Consider the following 21,032-nt stretch of genomic DNA (forward strand, 5'->3'; position numbering starts at 1 on the left):
ATAACTTTCATAATAAAATATTAATTTTTAAATAATTTTTTAATGCATAATCTATAAACATTGTATTCATTTTTAGTTGTTTTCACTTGTATGATATTATTAATTTTTTGTTAGATATCAATTCTTTCACAAGATCTAACCAACCAAACAAGTAAAACCACCATAAGCTAAAATAATAACTAACACACATGTGAGAAGAAGAAAATCTATACAAAATTTTCCCAAAAATTTTCAAGAATAACACTAATCAAAACAATTTGCAATAAGTATCAAGTGTATAATTATAACACATTAAATTGTGAAATTCATCCAAGACCATTAAAATTTTACTAACATATACTGTAAAATAATTAAATCATGAAAAAATATGATGAATAATACACAAATACACTTTTAATAGAATTTACGACGTAGACTTCAACTGCAGTCTACATTTGTAGATTTACAAAAACGTCTACACTTATTATTTAACATATAGTCAATCCAAATTTTTTTAGTGTATTGGCGCAGGCTTGATACACAAAGGCGTACAAAGTGTGTCTTAGATAACTCGATCAAGTTCTGTACTTGTCGATTATTCATGACAGACATAAGAGGAGTATATTCCTATTCGGAGTCATTTGTTTTAAATGATGTTTGGTAAGGAATAGGTTAGCACCATCTTCTCAATTTTGTTGTCCAGATCATAATCTTCTTGTGTCATTTCAAGAAGTTTACCATGTGTACAGCCATCATGCACAAGGAACATTCTTCAACCTTTCCGATTCTTCATCCTTTTCGAATATTTTGTCACCCAAAATATCTTTGGCCCATACTTCACACTCGCTCTAAGTTTCCAACCACATCCTTGAACACGACACTTAGCCACATACAGAGTTTTTGTTGTCTTATATGCTGAAAATGTAAAATTATATTCCACAGTCACCGACTTCAGCTTTGAAACAAGCTCAGCCTTACTAGCAAAACTATAAACGAAGACTTAGAAATACGTCTACAATTATTAGCTAACAACATTATCAAATCAAATGAATTATACCTTCATAATTATAAAAAAAAAATTATTTTCAAAATCACTCAAACCCATTAGGATTAACTAACACACACTGTCAAACAAAAAAACTAGAAAAAATTTAATGAATAATACACAAATTCACATTTTTATAGATTTTTCTATGAAGACTTAATATTTAGTCTGTGAAGATGTTGACGTTCTTTTCAGTTTACAGACGTAGACTGTCAAATAGGTCTACTCTTTGGGTTGGTTTTTGCAATTGACCATTTTACGGGTTGCTTTCTATAGTTGAATAAAAGTTGTAATTTTGTACATGTAGACTTTCATTTCAGTTTACAATTTAAAAAGGTTACTTTTTGCAATTGACCAGAATTCATCCAAGATTTGACTTTCAGAACTAGACTTCATATGCAGTCTACATGTTTAAATTTTTTTTAAAGAGGTTAGTTTTGCAATTGACCAAGTTTGACTTCAAATCAGTAGATTAAAATGAACGTCTACGGGTGTGTAGACTTCTTGTGAAGTCTACTCTCAAATCCGACAGGTTGGTTTTGCATTTGACCAAAATAAAAAAGTAGACTTTATATGCAGTCTACATTTTTTTTTAAGATAAGAAGACTGCATATGAAGTCTACAATTTAATAAATTTTTGATTGCTTTTTAAACTTTTTGGTCAAACACAAAACTAACCTATTCCACGAAATCAAAGTTTTGGTCAAATGCAAAACTGACCTTTTATAGACTTCGTTGGCAGTCTACATTTTGTAGACTTCCGTTGAAGTCTATTTTGAAAAGTCAAAAGTTCGGTCAAATGAAAAACTAACCTCTTTTAGGTAGACGTCTTAGTAAGTCTACCGAAAGTTTTATTTTTGTTGTCAAAGGTAAAGACGAAGACTACTGCGAAAGTCTGCGTTAGAAAAAAAATTTGTCTGGTCAATTGCAAAACTAACCCGTGCGTTGACAAATAGACTGCATCGTAAGTCTCCACGGAGGCGTAGACATACAAAACAGTCTACCGTCGCGACACAGATCTGAAAAAGAACGAAAACCATGTAAATAGTTACATTTTTCATGTGTAAAGCTCGTTTCTAACCTTTTCAACCGTCCAAACTCCAAATATGAGCAAAAAGAAGCATCTTTAACGATTCACTAATGAAGAAACTCAAAAATATGAAGTTTGTAATTATGAAAATGATAGTTATGAGAGTTTTTTAGATGAAAATGTAGAGGAGATGAGAGGAAATGAAGTTTTTTGGGTTATAATGAGAAAAAAAAGTGGTTGAAAATTGAATTCTAGAGCTTTAGAGCTCAAAAATGGTGGTTCATGGTGGTTGGAAAAATTGATGATGATGGCATTTTTGTAAATAAGAAGAAATTGTTAGGGTGTATTTGATTTTTTGTTAATTTCGAAATTAATAAAAAAATAAATAAAAATGGCAATTTTGTGAATAATTCAAAAACATAAGGATAGTATGGAAATTTTATTGATGAATAGTATGGACAAAAAAAAAGGGGTTGATTTTGGGTTTGAATTGAAAATATGGGTTGGTTTTGAAAAACACCCTTTATTAATTTGCACAAACCCGTAATGAATTTATAATGAAACACAAATTTTATTTTATATTAAATAATTAATAACTAATTATAAACTAATATAATAAAATTGTGAAAATATATTTTAAAAATTAAGTGAATTCTTATATATATATATATATGTTACTATCTGAAAACAATATTTTTATTATAAATTTAAAAAATTAAGATATAAAATAATTTATAATTAAATATTAGTCAAAGAAGAATATTCATATAAAGATATTTTCTAACTATTTTTAATATATGAGTGTTTTAAAACCTTTTAACACAATAATAAATATATACTTTGATGAACGTTTTTTGACATATATTAATAATTTGATGTTCGATTTAACTATTTGAAATCATAATTAAAATTTTAATTTGTGACTGAATTTAAAACAAAATTTTCTTTTAATTGATTTTACTTAAAACATTATGGCTTCAGTTGGTGATCACTAGAAGAATGGAAAAAATGAACAAAATAAAAAATAAATTTTCATTGGACGAATTGAAAAAATAAAATAAAATATGAATTTTGTTGAATTTGTTCATTATCAAAATTGTATACGGAAATTTTTCCTTATAAATTCATTCCTCCATAGGGAATTTAGAGGAAAAAAATGGAATCCCTTTCAATAATTTGACTAAAATTCAACATAACTAGTATAAATTTTGAGGAACAAAAAATTCACCATACATTTTTTCCTTCAACATGGTCACCAATTAGAGTTTTATTATGCCGATTTTTGAATTAATAAGACATAAATTAATAAGTATTCGTAAGATGATTATGTCCGCATGTGCGGGCAAAACACCTAGTTTTTTAATAAAAATTTTGAATAACCAAACTATCTGAATTGATATGAATTTATCTAGATTTTAGTTAAATTTGAGTCAGGAAACCAAAAAAAAAAGGTTGATTGTGCCATTGTGGTAAGTAAAAATATATCAGACATGAACCATCCATTAATTATTTCGATAAAAATATTTCGAAACTGAATTAACCGAATTGAAACCAAACTCACAATCACAACAGACTCGCAATGCTTGCTCTTTTCTTATAGGTTTCTCTATCGTCCTTCATCATGGTTTAATTGCAGGCGTGATTTCTCTTGTAAATCGACAACACCAATCGGTTAAGTTGGCTGGTTATGTAGCAAAACTGGTACAATAAGCCGGTTCAATACCATACGGGTGTCGTTTAGGTGATCCAACCAATTATTGCCAGTCACAATAATAGTTGTCAATTTCCGAATTTGACTGATGGTCGGAAGAAGTGGTTCAAAAGAAACAAAAAGATTGATGGTCGGAAGATATTTAAATTCGGTCGGTTCATTTTACTCAAAATATTAATCCGGAAGATATTTTCTACAAACCGGGAAGGTAATTAATCGAGGAGAACCGGTTAAGATGAAGGAAAAAGGAAGAGGCAGTGTGAGTCATCATCAACCGACCGAATATATAGAAATATCTTAAGATATTATTATTCTCTACAAATATCTCATCCCCCTCTCTTTCTCTCTATTGGTTCGTTCGCTTGCTTGCCTCTTAAATTAGAAATCGAAAATATCAAAATTCAAAAATATCTTCTTCTACTCTTCTTCTGTGTTTCAAAGGCCATGATGTCCTGTATGAAAAATCAGATGGAGTGGGATAGCGATTTCGATCTCAGCGGCGGAGATAACGGACCTATTCCGTTTCCGTTGAGTAGTCTTTCTAAAACGGCGACGTTTGGGTTCGTGGTCACCGACGCTCTTGACCCTGACCACCCCATCATTTACGTCAACACCGTCTTCGAGATTATCACTGGCTATCGCGCTGACGAAGTTATTGGTAAAAACTGGTGAGTTTTCCTTCTCTTTTTCCCTTTTGTGTTACCAGACAGAGCTTTGTTCTGTCTGATTTTTTTTGTTTTGAAAAGTTTGTCTGAACTCCAACTACATAGTTTGTGTTCTGTCTTTTAGGGAAGACTTTGTCTCTATGATATTTTAATTTTTATGCGTTACTGAACTATTCATGTTTTCTTTTAACCATGTCATAATAATTTGTTATACTATACAATCAATGCGTTGTGGTCTTAGTATGTTTGAATTCAATGTTTGTTTTGTCTGAATTTTTTTAGAGTTTTGTCTGAATTAATGTTTAGGAACGCCAGCTATATAGTTTGTGTCTCTTTGTGCTGTTTTCTTTTTTATGCGTTACTGAACTTTTAATATCATTTTGACATAATAATGTGTGATATAATCAAATGCGTATTGGTCTTAGTTTGTTGTAATTCATGTTTATATATGTTTGATCTTTGTTTCGTTTGCATCTGAGTTATGTTTCTTTGTTTTGTGGCAGCCGGTTCTTGCAGTGTAGAGGTCCATATGCTAAAAGACGCCACCCCTCAGTAGATTCCACAGTTGTGTCCAAGATGCGAAGATGTCTAGAAAAGGGCATCGAGTTTCAAGGCGAGTTGCTCAACTTCCGTAAAGACGGGTCTCCTTTGATGAACAAGCTGCGTCTAGTCCCTATCCGTGAAGACGACGAGATCACTCACATCATAGGTGTTCTCTTCTTCACAGACGCAAAACTCGCACCGTCTCCTGCAAAAGAGATCACAAGAAAGCGAGATCGCTCCTTCACCTCTGCTTCACCGGTTGGAGAGCGTAACGTCTCTCGTGGGCTGTGTGGGATATTCGAGCTGAGCGACGAGGTCATGGCTTACAGGATCTTGTCTCGGTTGACTCCACGTGATATCGCGTCTGTTGGTTGCGTGTGTCGGCGGTTTAATGAGTTGACGAAGAACGATGACGTGTGGAGAATGGTCTGCCAGAACACGTGGGGGAGTGAAGCCACACGTGTTCTTGAGACTGCTCCCGGCGCGAAGAGGATCGGTTGGGTGAGGCTAGCTCGAGAGTTTACCACACACGAAGCAACTGCTTGGAGAAAGTTCTCCGTTGGAGGTGTTGTTCAGCCGTCTCGATGTAACTTCAGCACTTGTGCTGTTGGGAACAAGATCGTTATCTTCGGCGGGGAAGGTGTGAACATGCAGCCGATGAATGATACGTTCGTGTTGGACCTTGGCTCCACTACTCCTGAGTGGAAGTCTGTTCTGGTTAGCTCTCCTCCTCCTGGTCGTTGGGGTCATACGCTCTCTTGTGTCAACGGCTCTCGTTTAGTAGTCTTTGGAGGATACGGGAGCCATGGATTACTCAACGATGTCTTCTTACTAGACCTTGATGCAGACCCTCCTACATGGAGAGAAGTATCCGGTTTAGCTCCCCCAATACCAAGATCATGGCATAGCTCGTGTACGCTTGATGGAACCAAGCTGATTGTATCTGGTGGTTGTGCTGATTCAGGAGCTTTGCTTAACGATACGTTCTTGCTTGATTTGTCAATGGATATACCGACGTGGAGGGAGATAAGAGTTCCATGGTCTCCACCATCTCGCCTTGGACATACTTTAACCGTGTACGGTGACAGGAAGATCCTTATGTTTGGTGGTCTTGCGGAGTATGGTTCGAGGAGGTTCCGGTCTAATGATGCGTACACGATGAATCTTAGTGAGAATGAGCCGTGCTGGAGACCTTTGGTTGGGTATGGAACTAGCCTTCCTGGAGGCGTGGCAGCTCCGAGGTTGGATCATGTGGCGATTAGTCTCCCGGGTGGGCAGATCTTGATCTTTGGTGGTTCGGTTGCGGGGATTGACTCGGCTTCTCAGCTTTATCTTCTTGATCCAACGGAGGAGAAACCGGCGTGGAGAGTGTTGAATGTTAAGGGAAGCTCACCGCAGTTTGCGTGGGGACACACGACATGTGTGGTCGGAGGAACTAGGTTGGTTGTGTTTGGTGGGCAGACAGGTGAAGAGTGGATGCTAAATGAAGCTCATGAGCTGTTGTTAGCCAACTCTAGTACTAAAATCACATCATCAAGACATGGAGAGAAGAGGCTCTTCTAGAAATGGAAACTCTAGATGGTTCTTAGTTGCTCTGTACATGGTGAGTTTGTTGAGTTTGAGACGTCCATGTTTTGTTAGTATTTTGATTTTAAGGGTATTTGTATATTCTACATTACGAATTTTATTTGTATATTCCTTCTTGTGTAGTACAATTTTGTAGGTGACCGGATGATCCAAAAACCAAACTTAATGTTTAATCTGTTTTATTTATCTACTGTTTGCTTTAAATCTGTTCAAATTATATGAAAATTTTACACTGGTAATGTTAAAATTTAAATTTAGTACTTCGCCAAAAACTTCTACCTTTATTAAATAAGAATATAAATGGTGAAATTTCTGTGTTTGTCTAGAAAGTTGGATTCTATGATGCAAATGATGTTAAAATTACAGAGGTGTTAGACTATGGACCTCTTTTAGGTTTTTGTTCCTGAGGAAATCTTGTAATCCACCAGCTCGTATTATGACTCTGTATTCCACCTTTGATCAATAATATTTCAAATGAACAAAAAACAAGTGAAGTTTCAGTTTTGGTCTGGAGATTTGGTTTCTATGATATGCAAATGGTGTAATACTATAGGCTATGGACCTGGTGACGGTGAAAATAGAGGTACATGGTGACATAGGGTGGCATAGGTCTTTTTTGCTGATGGTGTTGCAGTTATTCTTTCAACACTAGTTCAATTTCTATTTTATTTTATTTTTTGCGGCTTTAGTTTGTGGGATGGGATGCTTGGTTTTGTCACTCATGTTGTGATCATTTCTCTTTGTAGGTACTAGGTTGTGATATATGATCATGGTTAGAGTTGGTTATGATGTTTTATGTCCCATGATTTCCTTTTGCATTAGGTTATCATTAAGCGCATCAAGACAATGTTATGAGGCTTGAAGTTGTTGTTGACATGTCAACAGTGGTTAATCAATGCGCGGATATCAAAACCAGACAAAAGGTCTTAAAGTATGGTTGTGCATTTAACATTAAGAGAGTGATTGATCGTTATATCAACAACCATGTCAGACAAAACAAGAAATAACATTACATGTGTTGTTGGTTTTGTGGGAAATTTGAACATAAGAAAATGGATTATATCAAAAGTCTTGAAAGTGATGAAGGGATCATTCATACAGTATAGATTATAGCAATGATACATCTTGCTCTCGTTGAGGAAGACATCAATCTCCATATGCATTAGCTACTTTGGTCAGAAACTCAACACAAGTTTTGACCAAGGAATTTGATAACAATATATATTGCGTTAATATGATACGGTTCTCAAAAGTAAACCATTCCGTTTCTGCTGGAGTTACTAAAGGTTCTTTCTGCAACCAGGTCTAGACGTTATCCATGTGTTTATGATATGGATATATAGTTATATACTAACCATGTCATTTTTTTTGTTACCAATTGCATGTTGAGCTAATTTTAATATATTAAAGGGAACTAGAATTAAAAAAAAAATTAAACGGAATTCTTTTATTATATCAGTTTTCAAGTTTTTGGTTTTGGCTCATCAGGTCACCTACAAAATTTTACTACAAAAGGAATATACAAATCAAATTCTTAAATTTTGCATATACAAATACCATTAAATCAAAATATTAACAAACACATGGGACGTCTCAAACTCACAAGCTCACCATGTACAGAGCAACTAAGAAACATTTGAGTTTTCATTCTGAATAAAAACACCTAGAAGACCCTCTTCTCTTCATGTCTTGATGATGCTGTAGTAGCAGAGGTAGCTAACAACAATTCATGAGCTTCATTTAGCATCCACTCTTCTCCTGTTTGACCACCTAAGATGACCAACCTAGTCCCTCCCACCACACAAGTGGTGTGCCCCCACGCAATCTGCGGTGGACTTCCCTTAACACTCAGTATCCTCCACGCCGGATTCTCCTCCGTAGGATCAAGAATATAAAGCTGAGAAGCAGAGTCAAGCCCTGCAACCGAACCGCCAAATATCAAGACTCTACCACCAGGAAGGCTAACCGCCACATGGTCTAGCCTTGGCGGTGGAGCTGCCATGCCTCCTGGAAGGCTAGATCCATACCCAATCACCGGTCTCCAGCACGGTTCATCCTCGCTAAGATCCATCGTGTAGACATCGTTAGACCGGAATCTCAAAGTTCCGGATTTTGCAAGACCACCGAACATAAGGATCTTGCGGTCACCGTACACGGTTAAGGTATGTCCAAGGCGAGATGGAGGAGACCATGGAACAGGTATCTCCCTCCAAGTTGGTGTATCCATTGACAAATCAAGCAAGAACGTATCGTTAAGCAGAGCTCCTGAATCAGCACAACCACCAGATACTATCAGCTTGGTTCCATCGAGTGTGCACGAGCTATGCCATGATCTTGGTATGGGAGGGGCTAAACCGGATACTTCTCTCCACGTCGGAGGGTCTGCATCAAGGTCTAACATGAAGACATCATTGAGTAATCCATGGCTCCCATAACCTCCAAAGACTACTAAACGAGAGCCGTTGACACAAGAGAGCGTATGACCCCAGCGACCAGGAGGAGGAGAGCTAACCAGAACAGACTTCCACTCAGGACTAGTGGAGCCAAGGTCCAACACAAACGTATCATTCATCGGTTGCATATTCACACCTTCCCCGCCAAAGATAACAATCCTATTCCCAACCGCACAGGCGCTGAAGTTACACCGAGAAGGCTCAACAGTACCACCAAACGAAAACTTCCTCCACGCAGTTACTTCATGCGTTGTAAACTCTCGGGCCAGTCGCCCCCAACCGATCCTCTTTGCACCGGGAACACTCTCGAGAACACGTGTGGCTTCGGTCCCCCACGTGTTTTGACAAACCATTCTCCACACGTCATCGTTCTTCGTCAACTCATTTAGCCGCCGACACACGCAACCGACCGATGCAATGTCAGGGGGAGTCAGCTTTGACAATATCTTGAGAGCTATTACCTCATCGCTCAGATCGAATATACCACCTAGTCCGCGAGAGACGTTGCGATCTCCGGTTGGTGAAGCAGAGGCAAATGAGCGAGATCTTCTTGGGATTGGTTTTGTAGACAAGTCTGGAAAGGGGCCGAGATCGATTTCTGCATCTGTGAAGGAGAGAACGCCTATGAAATGAGTGATCTCGTCTTCTTCACGGATGGGGACTAGACGCAGCTTGTTCATCAAAGGAGACCCGTCTTTCCTGAAGTTGAGTAACTCTCCCTGAAACTCGATGCCTTTTTCTAGACACTGTCGCATCTTGGAGACAACTGTGGAATCTACTGAGGGATGTCGTCTTTTAGCATATGGCCCTCTACACTGCAAGAACCGGCTGCCATAAGAAGAAGAAACATATCAGAAGGGAACTAACAACGTAACAGATAAGAGTATTTGAGCGAATGATCCCTCACAAGTAATAGAAGAAAGATCAAATAAATAACAGTTCACTAATGCCAAAGAAAGAAAACATATCACAAAGACGTAGCTCTCCCAGTCTTCCGCAACAACACGAAGACATGAGACACATACTATGTAGTTGGCGTTAATCAGGCAATACTGAAAACACTATAAGTAACATGTATCCTCCTCACTTGATAGCTTTGTTCCTCTATAACCAACTATCAATTGTATGATTTCGACTTGTTCCCGATATGTTTTCTAGTTAAGACTACAAAAAGAACGTATTCAAGCTCCTCAACAAGCTCTCTAGTAACATCGTATTCATACCACAAGATTCTCTACTTCAGGGTAAAGAAGAAGGCAAGCCCTCTAGTAACATCTCAACAACGTCTCTAGTAAAAAAAGTATTCAAGCTCCTCAACAAGCTATCTAGTGACATCACATCCATACCACAAGATTCGCTACTTCAAAATTAAAGGGTAAAGAAACTCTCTAGTAACATCGAATCCAAGCTCCTCAAGAAGAATTTATAAATTTCCCCCCGACAAAACAGAGCTCTCTCTAGTAACATCGTATCCAACCTAACTTACCAGCTAGTACTTGATTGAATGATCCTTCGCGAGCAATAGAGCAAAGATCAAATTATACGCATATAACCTAAGTTAAATGATGCAAAAAAGAAAGAAAACATATCACAAAGACAAAGCCTCCTCATCTCTCATACACACAAAATGATACTGAAAACATTAGAAGTAACATGTATCCTCCTCCTCACTTTATAGCTTTGTTCCTCTATGACCAACTTCGGATTCCAAAAGAAGGTATTCAAGATCCCCAATAAGAACCATATTAATGGAAGCTCTCTCTCTCTAGTAACATCATTCATGACAGACACACAAAGTATGTAGTGGCAATTCAGACAAAAACAAAGCTTGTCTAGTAAACAGTACAAAGACAAAGTTCAAAGTCTTCTCTAAAGCATCACAAACTATATAGTTGGCGTCCCTAAACAGTAATTCAGACAAGACAAAAGCAGCAAAAATTGAAGGAAAGTAAGCTCACCAGTTTCTACCAATAACTTCCTCAGCTCGATACCCAGTAACAATCTCGAAGACGGCGTTGACGTAAATGATTGGTTGGTCTGGCTCTAGAGCGTCGCTGACCACAAACCCACACGGCGTCGTTCCAGGAAGACTAATCTCCGGAAACGGAACCGGCCCGCTACCTCCGCCGAACCATCCATCATCAGCCACCTCATCTCCGCCGCTAAGATCGGAATCGCTGTCCCACTCCATTTTGATTTTGCAACCAAATAAAAGGGGGGAAAGGCTCGAAATTGAGACAAACCCAGAAATCGCAATTGAAAACCCAGCAGAAGAAGATGAAAAAGATTTGATTTTTGATTAAGAGCCAAGCAAAGCAATCGAGAGAGGAAGATGATATTTGAAGATGAAAGAAGAAGAAAGAGGGGATTGATTCGGGTCGGGACTATATGGGATCTCAGTGCCTCTCCTTTATTTATCTTAACCGGTTTCTCAGTTTCTTTTACCTTCCCGGTTTACAGATATTATCTACGTTTCCCCGTTTTAATTTCATTACCTCCCTCCTTGCATTCCAGTGGTTTAGGGATTTGGATTTTTCGTCTGGTTTGTTTTGGTTTGGTTTTTTAATACATAGTCACATACATCTCAAGTGAGTCTCTTCTTTTTTTCTTCGTCAACAAATTTTATTGAAAGCAAAGATCAGTTCCATACAACACCAACATATACAAGATCTTTCCATTTTCCATGGTCAGCTAAACCGGAAAAAAACAAAGATATCTTATAAGTTGGCAGTGCCTCTAACTTTTGTGCAGAAGAGGATGAGGTCGAAGAGAGAGCAGAGACGTGGCTAGAAAGTAATGAAGAGGAAGAGGAGAGACTCCCTCTGAGATAGAGGTTTAGAGTCATATGAATAAAAGAAGACGCTGTCGTTTTATATTTACGTTTACTACTTATGTTGAGAGCTTGTAAACATTTGATCTTATCATAATTGATCACAACAAATATCTTATCCTCTTATCTCTTTCTTCTATACTTCTCCCCTTTCTTGTTACAATCAGATAACCCCTAACCTAGGGTTTATCATTGGCATCAGAGCCTGATCATGCCTCCTAAGCAAGATCAGCAAGCTGAGAAGGTCTCAGCGATGGAGGGTCAGATCGCGAGTCTCGTGGGTGTGATTGATGGGTTACGAGGCGTGGCGGAGAGACATGACCGCCAGTTCGTAGCGATGGAGAAAAACGCAGACGAACATCACCAGCAAGTCATGGAGATGTTCAAGCAGCTACCGGCGAGGGTAGCCAGCCCGGAGAAGGTTGAATCGAAGGAGAGTTACCGTGAGACCGAGGGATCTGTTCCTAAGGCTCAAAGGTTACAGATCCGGCCAGAGAAGGGCCTTTTGCAGGTACCGGAGGAGGCGATACCCCTTAGATCGATGGATTTCAACACCCCGTCGTATCAAGCGGGATCATCAGGGTTTTCAGCTCATCAGAAGCTGGATTCTCCTCCGAAGAAGCTAGAGCTACCGAACTTTGAAGGGAAGAACCCAGATGATTGGATCTTCCGAATGGAGAAATGCTTCTCTGTTAATAAAACCGATGAAGGAGAAAAGTTGTCGCTAACTATGTCAAGCATGACGGGTTGTGCAGTCACTTGGCTGAGGACGATACAGAACCGAGAAGAGCCGTTGGACTGGAGGGATTTTAAGGCCAAGCTGAGGCGACGATTTAAACCATCGGGAGGAGGTACTATACTCAGTCAGATGCTGCGGTTGAGACAAACAGGAACCGTATCAGAATACCGTGAGATGTTTGAGGAGTTATCAGCTGAAGTGCCTCATGTGCCAAACGACGTGTTAGAAGAAATATTCTTGCGCGGAATGAAGCGTACATTGCGAGAGCAAGTGGTGAGATTGAGACCTGTAGGCATGGATGAGATCGTAGACATGGAAAAGATCATAGAGGAACAAGAGAACGAGCGCAGTGCCTACCAGTCTAGATCCTTTCAAAGGACTAGCTCTGCACCGGCACTTAACTCGAATCACCGAAGCTATTCATCCAATTATAGTTCGGTAAGACAAGGAGAGAATACACCTGCGAGAAAGTCTAGTGAGTCACCACGAGACAACAAGGGCAGTGAGCAGAGGAGAACAATCCAAAACTCTTGTCGTCATTGTGGAGAGAGGTTCTTTGCGGGTCACAGATGCAAGGCTTTCCAGCGTTTAAAAAAAATGGAATTGGATGAAGGTGAAGAAAAGGATGAGGAGGTGGTTAGCGATGAGGAAAGATCTGAGGAGCAGAATACGTCCGAGCAAGAGTTACACGTCTTGTCATTAAACTCGATGGTGGGAATCACATCCAAGAAAACCATGAAGATGAAAGGGTTTATTGGCAAGAGAGAAGTGATCGTTCTCATTGATTCCGGCGCCACTTGTAACTTTATATCCAAACAACTGGTGGAAGAGTTGAGTCTTCCAGTGGAGGAGACTATAGACTTTGGAGTGGCAGTGGGAAATGGAGAAGTTATTGCTGGATCGGGAAAGTGTGAAGGAGTCGAAGTGAAGATACAAGGAGTTAAGATTAAGGAGGAATTTTTAAGATTTGAGCTGGGAACAATAGACTTGGTGCTGGGATACTCGTGGTTGGCTAAGCTGGGAGAGACACGCATCAATTGGGGGTTACACATTTTGCGGTTTCAGTCAGAGGAGAAATGGGTGTCAATATGCAGTGATCCGGAGTTGCTAACTGCGCAAGTGTCTTTAAATGCCATGGAGAAGCTCTGTGAAAAGGAGGATGTGGTTTACCTGCTGGAATTACAGACATTGTTCGAGAGTAATGATAAGAAGATCGAGACTGTGCCGAGCAGAGCTGTGTCTGCACTGTTGAAGACCTTTGCGGGGGTGTTTCAAATGCCAAAGGGACTACCTCCCAAGCGTACGAGAGAACATGCGATAACCTTACAAGATGGAACATCTCCTATCAACGTGAGGCCTTATCGATACTCACATACGCAGAAAAATGAGATTGAGAAGCTGGTAAAGGAGATGATGCAAGCAGGGATTATTCACCCGAGCATTAGCCCATTCTCGAGTCCAGTGTTGCTGGTAAAGAAGAAAGATGGAGGGTTAAGGTTTTGTGTAGACTACAGGGCTGTAAACAAAAGCACCATACCTGATAGGTATCCTATACCCGTGATCGAGGAGCTGTTGGATGAGTTAGCAGGAGCTACCATCATCTCTAAGCTGGATTTGAAGTCAGGATACCATCAGATCAGAGTGCGAGCTGAGGATGTTGGGAAGACTGCTTTCAAAACTCATGAGGGTCACTACGAGTTCTTGGTTATGCCTTTCGGGCTCACCAATGCTTCGGCGACATTCCAATCAGTCATGAACGATATTTTCAAGCCGTGGTTGAGGAAATTTGTCTTGGTATTCTTTGACGACATTCTTGTTTACAGCAAGAATGAAAAAGAGCATAGAGAACACTTGAGGGTCGTGTTACAGTTGCTAAAAGACCACCAGTTCTATGCCATTGCAAAGAAATGTGCTTTCGGTCAGTCAGAGATAGCATATTTGGGTTATATCATCTCAGGAAAAGGAGTAGCAGCAGACCCTGAGAAGATAGAAGCGGTAAGACAGTGGCCACAACCCAAGAATATTACATCACTGAGAGGGTTCCTGGGGTTAACGGGTTATTACCAAAGGTTCGTAGAAGGATATGGAAAAATAGCGCGGCCACTCACGGATTTTCTGAAGACGAAAGGGTTCAAATGGTCAGCACAGGCAATTCAGGCGTTCTTAATGCTCAAGACGGCCATGACGCAGCTAGCAGTGTTAATCTTACCAGACTTCAAGAGGCCATTTGTGGTGGAGACAGATGCCTCTGGTGTGGGTATAGGGGCTGTGCTATCGCAAGGTGGTCGGCCTATTGCTTTTATTAGCAAGGGATTTTCAAGCACGGGCCGTGTGAAGTCAGTCTATGAGCGAGAGTTGCTAGCCATAGTGTTTGCAGTTACTAAGTGGAGACACTTTCTCACTGGTCACAAGTTCACCATACGAACATATCAAAAGAGTCTAAAACATCTACTGGAGCAGAGGGCGGTTTCTGTTGAGCAACAGAAGTGGGCTTCGAAGTTGTTGGGGCTCAATTACACTATTGAGTATAAGCCCGGGAAGGAGAACAGAGCGGCTGATGCTCTCTCACGTCTTCCTGGTAAGGAGGAGATGCGAGAACTTCAATTAACAGCGCCCCTGACGATCGATAAGGAGGAATTAGCGCTACAGATAGCTTAAGATGAGGTTCTTCAGCAGATTATTCGGTTTGTGCAAGAAGTAGCAGAGGGAACAGAAGGTTATAGTGTGAAAGAAGGGTTGCTCCTTAAGGATAACAGGCTGGTGATTCCGGCAAAGTCACCATTTATCCCAGCTCTCTTGAAGCAATTTCACAACAGCAGTGTGGGAGGTCATGAAGGAGTATTGAAGACATTTAAGCGAATGTCTAGAGAAGTGTTGTGGAAAGGTATGCGCGCAGATATCACGGAGTTCATCAAGGCTTGTACAGTTTGTCAGCAGAATAAGTATTCAACACTGTCACCTGCGGGGTTGTTGTCTCCTTTGCCAATTTCCCTACAGGTCTGGACTGATATTAGCCTTGATTTCGTAGAAGGCCTCCCGTTCTCAAAGGGGTTCGATGTGATTCTGGTGGTAGTTGACAGGCTTACTAAGTATGCCCATTTCATTCCTCTCAAGCACCCGTTCACCGCGAAGTCAGTTGCTGAAGTGTTTATACGAGAGGTGATTAAGTTACATGGGTTCCCTGAGACAATGGTATCAGATCGCGACAAAGTCTTCCTGAGTCAGTTCTGGTCTTCATTGTTCAAGAATCAGGGCACTGCTCTCCACAAGAGCACAGCTTATCACCCACAATCGGATGGTCAGACGGAGGTAGTGAACCGATGCTTAGAGGCCTACTTGAGATGTTTTGCGGGTCGTAAGCCTTCGTCGTGGGTTCAGTGGCTACCGTGGGCAGAATACTGGTATAATACTTCACATCACTCTGCCACCAACACCACACCCTTCAAGGCGTTGTACGGGCGTGATCCTCCGAAGTTACTTCGTTTTGGTGATGTGCCTACTGCAAATGCGGAGGTTGAAGAGATGATAAGAGGGCGTGATGTGTTACTGCAAGAATTGCGAGACAATTTGGCTGTAGCTCAAGCAAGGATGCAAGCATCAGCCAACAAGAAGAGAAGAGATGTGGAGTTTGATGTGGGAACGTGGGTCTATCTTAAGCTTCGTCCCTACCGACAGACGTCCGTAGCGTACCGAAGAGCAGAGAAGCTAGCGCCTTGTTTCTTTGGTCCTTATAAGATTGAAAAGCGGATTGGGAAGGTGGCGTATAAGTTATTGCTACCGGCACACAGTCTGATTCACCCTGTTTTTCACGTGTCGCAGTTGAAGCTTGCAGTAGAACCCACAACAAATGTGCAGGAGCTCCCTTTGATCATATCATCATCTTTTGAGTGGAATGCTGAGCCGGAAGAGTTGGTCGATATTCGAAGATCAGGAAAGGAGATTGAGGTGTTGGTTAGGTGGTCGGGATTACCAGAGTTTGAGAATTCATGGGAACCGTTGCAGCGTCTTAAGGACCAGTTTCCTCACTGTCAGCTTGAGGACAAACTGGGTCTTCTACGGGAGGGTAATGATAAGTTGGCAGTGCCTCTAGCGTTTGTGCAGAAGAGGATGAGGTCGAAGAGAGAGCAGAGACGTGGCTAGGAAGTAATGAAGAGGAAGAGGAGAGACTCCCTCTGAAATAGAGGTTTAGAGTCATATGAATAAAAGAAGACGATGTCGTTTTATATTTACGTTTACTACTTATGTTGAGAGCTTGTAAACATTTGATCTTATCATAATTGATCACAACAAATATCTTATCCTCTTATCTCTTTCTTCTATACTTCTCCCCTTTCTTGTTACGATCAGATAACCCCTAACCTAAGGTTTATCATTGGTATCAGAACCTGATTATGCCTCCTAAGCAAGATCAGCAAGCTGAGAAGGTCTCAGCGATGGAAAATATATCTTTTATGTTTTTTCGAATGAATTTTAAATTTATTCATTAAAAACCCATTTCTTGTTCAAATGTTCTAATACACACAGCATCACCTTTCTTAAAAAAATTGAATCCATTAAACCAAACCCAAACCATTAAACCAGTGGTATGCACTGACCGAAGTGATCAAATTAACTCGGGGGGAAATGAAGAAATATGACGTAAACCGGGAAGGTTGAGAAAGCGGTTAAGGTGAATAAAGGAGAGGTAGTGAGTTCACCGAGTCATCACAAACCGACCGAATCAATTGCTTTACCCACGTGGCTCTTCTTGATCAAAATTAAATTTATCTTCATTCTTCTTCTTCTGGCGATTTCTAGGTTTGGGCTGCAAAATCGAATGGAGTGGGACAGCGATTCCGATCTCAGCGACGGAGATGAGGTGGCTGAAGATGGATGGTTCGGCGGAGATAGCGGGCCGGTTCCGTTTCCGGAGATTAGTCTTCCTGGAACGACGCCGTGTGGGTTTGTAGTCAGCGACGCTCTAGAGCCAGACCAACCTATCATCTACGTCAACACCGTCTTCGAGATTGTCACTGGGTACCGCGCCGAGGAAGTTATTGGTAGAAACTGGTGAGCTTACTTACCCTTTTGTGCTGTTGATAAGATGTTGCTAGACAGAGCTTTGTGTTGATGGAAAAAATAGTAACTTTCGATTCGTTAATATGGTTCTTGTTGGTATGGATACTATAGAGGATCTTGAATGGTATTCGTAGCTAGAAAATTCGAAATCATGGAATTGGAAGTTGGTTATAGAGGAACAAAGCTATAAAGTGGAGAGCTTTGTCTTTCTGATTGTTGAACTGTGTTGTTAATTTGGTCTTTGTTCTATTGCTTGTGAGGGATCATTCCCTCAACTACTACTCTTAGCTGTTAAGTTGTTTGTTCCCTTCTGATTTGTTTCTTCTTCTTTTGGCAGCCGGTTCTTGCAGTGTAGAGGTCCATATGCTAAAAGAAGGCATCCCTCTGTAGATTCCACTGTTGTGTCAAAGATGCGACAATGTCTAGAAAAAGGCATCGAGTTTCAGGGCGAGTTGTTGAACTTCAGGAAAGATGGGTCTCCTCTGATGAACAAGCTGCGTCTTGTCCCCATCCGTGAAGACGACGAGATCACTCATTTCATAGGTGTTCTCTCCTTCACCGATGCTGATATCGATCTCAGCTCATTTCCTGACTTGTCTGCAAAAGAAATTCCAAGAAGATCTCGTTCATTTTCCTCTGCTTTACCAACCGGAGAGCGTAATGTTTCTCGTGGACTATGTGGGATATTCGAGCTGAGTGATGAGGTAATAGCTCTCAAGATACTGTCTCAGTTGGCTCCGTCCGATATTGCATCAGTGGGTTGTGTGTGCCGGCGGCTTAATGAGGTTACAAAGAACGATGATGTGTGGAGAATGGTTTGTCAAAACACGTGGGGGACCGAAGCTACACGTGTTCTCGAGAGTATTCCCGGTGAAAAGAGGATTGGATGGGTGCGATTGGCCCGAGAGTTTACCACACATGAAGCAAATGCGTGGAGGAAGTTTACGTTTGGTGGTACTGTTGAGCCTTCCCGGTGTAATTTCAGCGCATGTGCGGTTGGGAATAAGATTGTTATCTTTGGTGGTGAAGGTGTGAACATGCAACCGATGAATGATACATTTGTGTTGGATCTTGGCTCCACTAGTCCCCAGTGGAAATCAGTTCTGGTTAACTCTCCTCCTCCTGGTCGCTGGGGTCATACTCTTTCTTGTGTCGACGGATCCCATTTAGTAGTCTTTGGAGGTTACGGGAGCCATGGATTACTCAACGATGTCTTCTTATTAGACCTTGATGCAGACCCGCCTACATGGAGAGAAGTATCTGGTTTGGCCCCTCCAATACCAAGATCATGGCATAGCTCGTGCACACTCGATGGAACTAAGTTGATTGTATCTGGTGGTTGTGCTGATTCAGGTGCTCTGCTTAACGATACTTTTCTTCTTGACCTTTCGATGGATACACCAACTTGGAGGGAGATACCAGTTCCTTGGTCTCCTCCATCTCGCCTTGGACATACCTTGACCGTCTATGGTGACCGCAAGATCCTCATGTTTGGTGGTCTTGCGAAATTGGGAACTTTGAGATTCCGGTCTAACGATGTATTCACAATGGATCTTAGCAACGATGAACCATGCTGGAGACCGGTGATTGGTTATGGATCTAGCCTTCCGGGAGGCATGGCAGCTCCACCACCGAGGCTAGATCATGTGGCGGTTAGCCTTCCTGGTGGTAGAGTCTTGATATTTGGTGGTTCGGTTGCAGGGCTTGCCTCGGCGTCTCAGCTCTATCTTCTTGATCCTGCAGAGGATAATCCTGCATGGAGGATACTGAGTGTTAAGGGAAGTCCACCACGGTTTGCGTGGGGGCACACCACTTGTGTGATCGGAGGAACTAGGTTGGTCATCTTAGGTGGTCAAACCGGAGAAGAGTGGATGCTAAATGAAGCGCATGAATTGTTGTTAGCTACCTCTAGTACTACAATCAGCTCATCAAGACATGAAGAAAAGAGGATCTTCTAGGTGTTTTTATCAAAATGGAAACTCAAATGTTTGTAGTTACTCTGCGCATGGTGAGTTTGTTGATATTAGATGGTTATCGTGCAGGTTTTATGTTGTATAAAGCTATAAATTTATTTTCATTGTTAACAACATTAAAGGTAAACTATATAAGTTTAGTGGGAGTTATTGGTTTTTATATTTTATTAGATCTGTAAGGTTTTACTAAATTCATTGGCTTATAGTAGACACATGTGGATGCATATTAAAATAAAAATAAATAGATTATTATAAATCAAATAACTAAATTTACAACAAGTTCTGAATTTACAGTAAAATAATAATATATAAATACTAAAACATGTGCTTCTTGTTTTTTCTTTCACATATCTTATTCTGATAAGTGATAACATATAATTCCACACATTTGTTGCGCTTACACCTGGACAAAATAACCGGAACCGAACCCGAACCGAACCGAAAATCTCGAAATCGGAACCGGACCAATACCCTCAAATATCCGAATGGTTCTTATATTTTTATATCCGAAATAATCGAACCGAACCGAGAATCGAACGGTACTCGAATATATAAAAATATTAATTATATATACATATAACATCACTAAATACATATTTTTAATTTAAAATTCTATTAAAAGTATCTGAAAATAGTTGAGGATAACTAAATTATTATAAAGTATCCAAACTACCCGAAAGTATCCAAAACTATCCAAATAGTTTTATCTGAAATATCCAAAGTAATCGGAAATATCCAAATATTTTATCTAAATCATCCTAATTATTTGCTATTTTACCTTAAATAACCAAATATTTTATCCAAATTATCTGAACTACCCCAACTATTCGAACCCGAACCGGATCCAAATGAGAACCGAACTTTCCGGATATTTTCCGGTTCTTACATTTACTATCCGAACCGAACTAAACCCGTAACTATCCGAACCAAACCGAACCAAAAATAGGCCAAGCACTAAATGGATCCTCTAGCCTCTATCCGAATTACCCGAAATCCAAAATACCCGAATCGAACCGATACCCGAAATGCCCAGGCCTAGATTGATACATACTTTCTCATTTCCCGAAAAAAAAAATTCTAGAGTATTCATACATATTAAGAATATATTAAATATTTATAATTAATTTATTATTTATGTTATTATACATTTTCCAATAAATATCAACCAATAGTATTTAACCAATTCAAATATTTTCAATTAATGTTTCTTAAAAGCATACAACTTTTAAACATTAACTACTAAAAAGTACCTTAATCTTTTAGAAAACTATCATTTTGGAGCAAAAAATAAATCTAGAAAATTTTACTTTCGGAAACAGAGATAGTATATCTTTTTTTGTTAATCTTGTGTTACAAGAATTTTTTTCATAATAATTATTAACTTTCCCAAAAATTACTTCCCTTTTTAAGATTTTTTTC

General features: G+C 39.9%; 3 protein-coding genes across 3 annotated transcripts; 2 read left to right on the forward strand and 1 right to left on the reverse strand.

Moving 5' to 3' along the window:
* The first annotated feature begins 4,081 nt into the window (after window positions 1-4,081).
* Window positions 4,082-6,764, forward strand: LOC103828354 (adagio protein 2). The gene is made up of 2 exons (XM_009103960.3): window positions 4,082-4,433; window positions 4,934-6,764. The coding sequence occupies exons 1-2, from the start codon at window positions 4,210-4,212 to the stop codon at window positions 6,534-6,536; spliced, it is 1,827 nt and encodes a 608-aa protein (XP_009102208.1). The 5' UTR covers window positions 4,082-4,209; the 3' UTR covers window positions 6,537-6,764.
* Window positions 6,765-7,986: 1,222 nt separating this feature from the next.
* On the reverse strand, window positions 7,987-11,444 carry LOC103828355 (adagio protein 2). The gene is made up of 2 exons (XM_009103961.2): window positions 10,972-11,444; window positions 7,987-9,841 (listed from the first exon to the last, which is right to left on the reverse strand). The coding sequence occupies exons 1-2, from the start codon at window positions 11,202-11,204 to the stop codon at window positions 8,224-8,226; spliced, it is 1,851 nt and encodes a 616-aa protein (XP_009102209.1). The 5' UTR covers window positions 11,205-11,444; the 3' UTR covers window positions 7,987-8,223.
* A 5,830-nt stretch (window positions 11,445-17,274) lies between these two features.
* LOC103828356 (adagio protein 2) lies at window positions 17,275-19,780 on the forward strand. The gene is made up of 2 exons (XM_009103963.2): window positions 17,275-17,631; window positions 17,978-19,780. The coding sequence occupies exons 1-2, from the start codon at window positions 17,399-17,401 to the stop codon at window positions 19,596-19,598; spliced, it is 1,854 nt and encodes a 617-aa protein (XP_009102211.1). The 5' UTR covers window positions 17,275-17,398; the 3' UTR covers window positions 19,599-19,780.
* The last annotated feature ends 1,252 nt before the right edge of the window (window positions 19,781-21,032 follow it).

The sequence above is a fragment of the Brassica rapa genome, chromosome A07 (genome assembly GCF_000309985.2).
Source record: "Brassica rapa cultivar Chiifu-401-42 chromosome A07, CAAS_Brap_v3.01, whole genome shotgun sequence".
NCBI classification, from domain to species: Eukaryota; Viridiplantae; Streptophyta; class Magnoliopsida; order Brassicales; family Brassicaceae; genus Brassica; species Brassica rapa.

Bases quoted from the DNA above. Each gene is read 5' to 3' on its own strand.
- LOC103828355 (XM_009103961.2), bottom strand. From the start codon at position 11,204: ATGGAGTGGGACAGCGATTCCGATCTTAGCGGCGGAGATGAGGTGGCT. The intron at 9,842-10,971 runs GTGAGCTTACTT...TTCTTATGGCAG, and splicing joins GAAGTTATTGGTAGAAACTG to CCGGTTCTTGCAGTGTAGAG.
- LOC103828356 (XM_009103963.2), top strand. From the start codon at position 17,399: ATGGAGTGGGACAGCGATTCCGATCTCAGCGACGGAGATGAGGTGGCT. The intron at 17,632-17,977 runs GTGAGCTTACTT...TTCTTTTGGCAG, and splicing joins GAAGTTATTGGTAGAAACTG to CCGGTTCTTGCAGTGTAGAG.
- LOC103828354 (XM_009103960.3), top strand. From the start codon at position 4,210: ATGATGTCCTGTATGAAAAATCAGATGGAGTGGGATAGCGATTTCGAT. The intron at 4,434-4,933 runs GTGAGTTTTCCT...GTTTTGTGGCAG, and splicing joins GAAGTTATTGGTAAAAACTG to CCGGTTCTTGCAGTGTAGAG.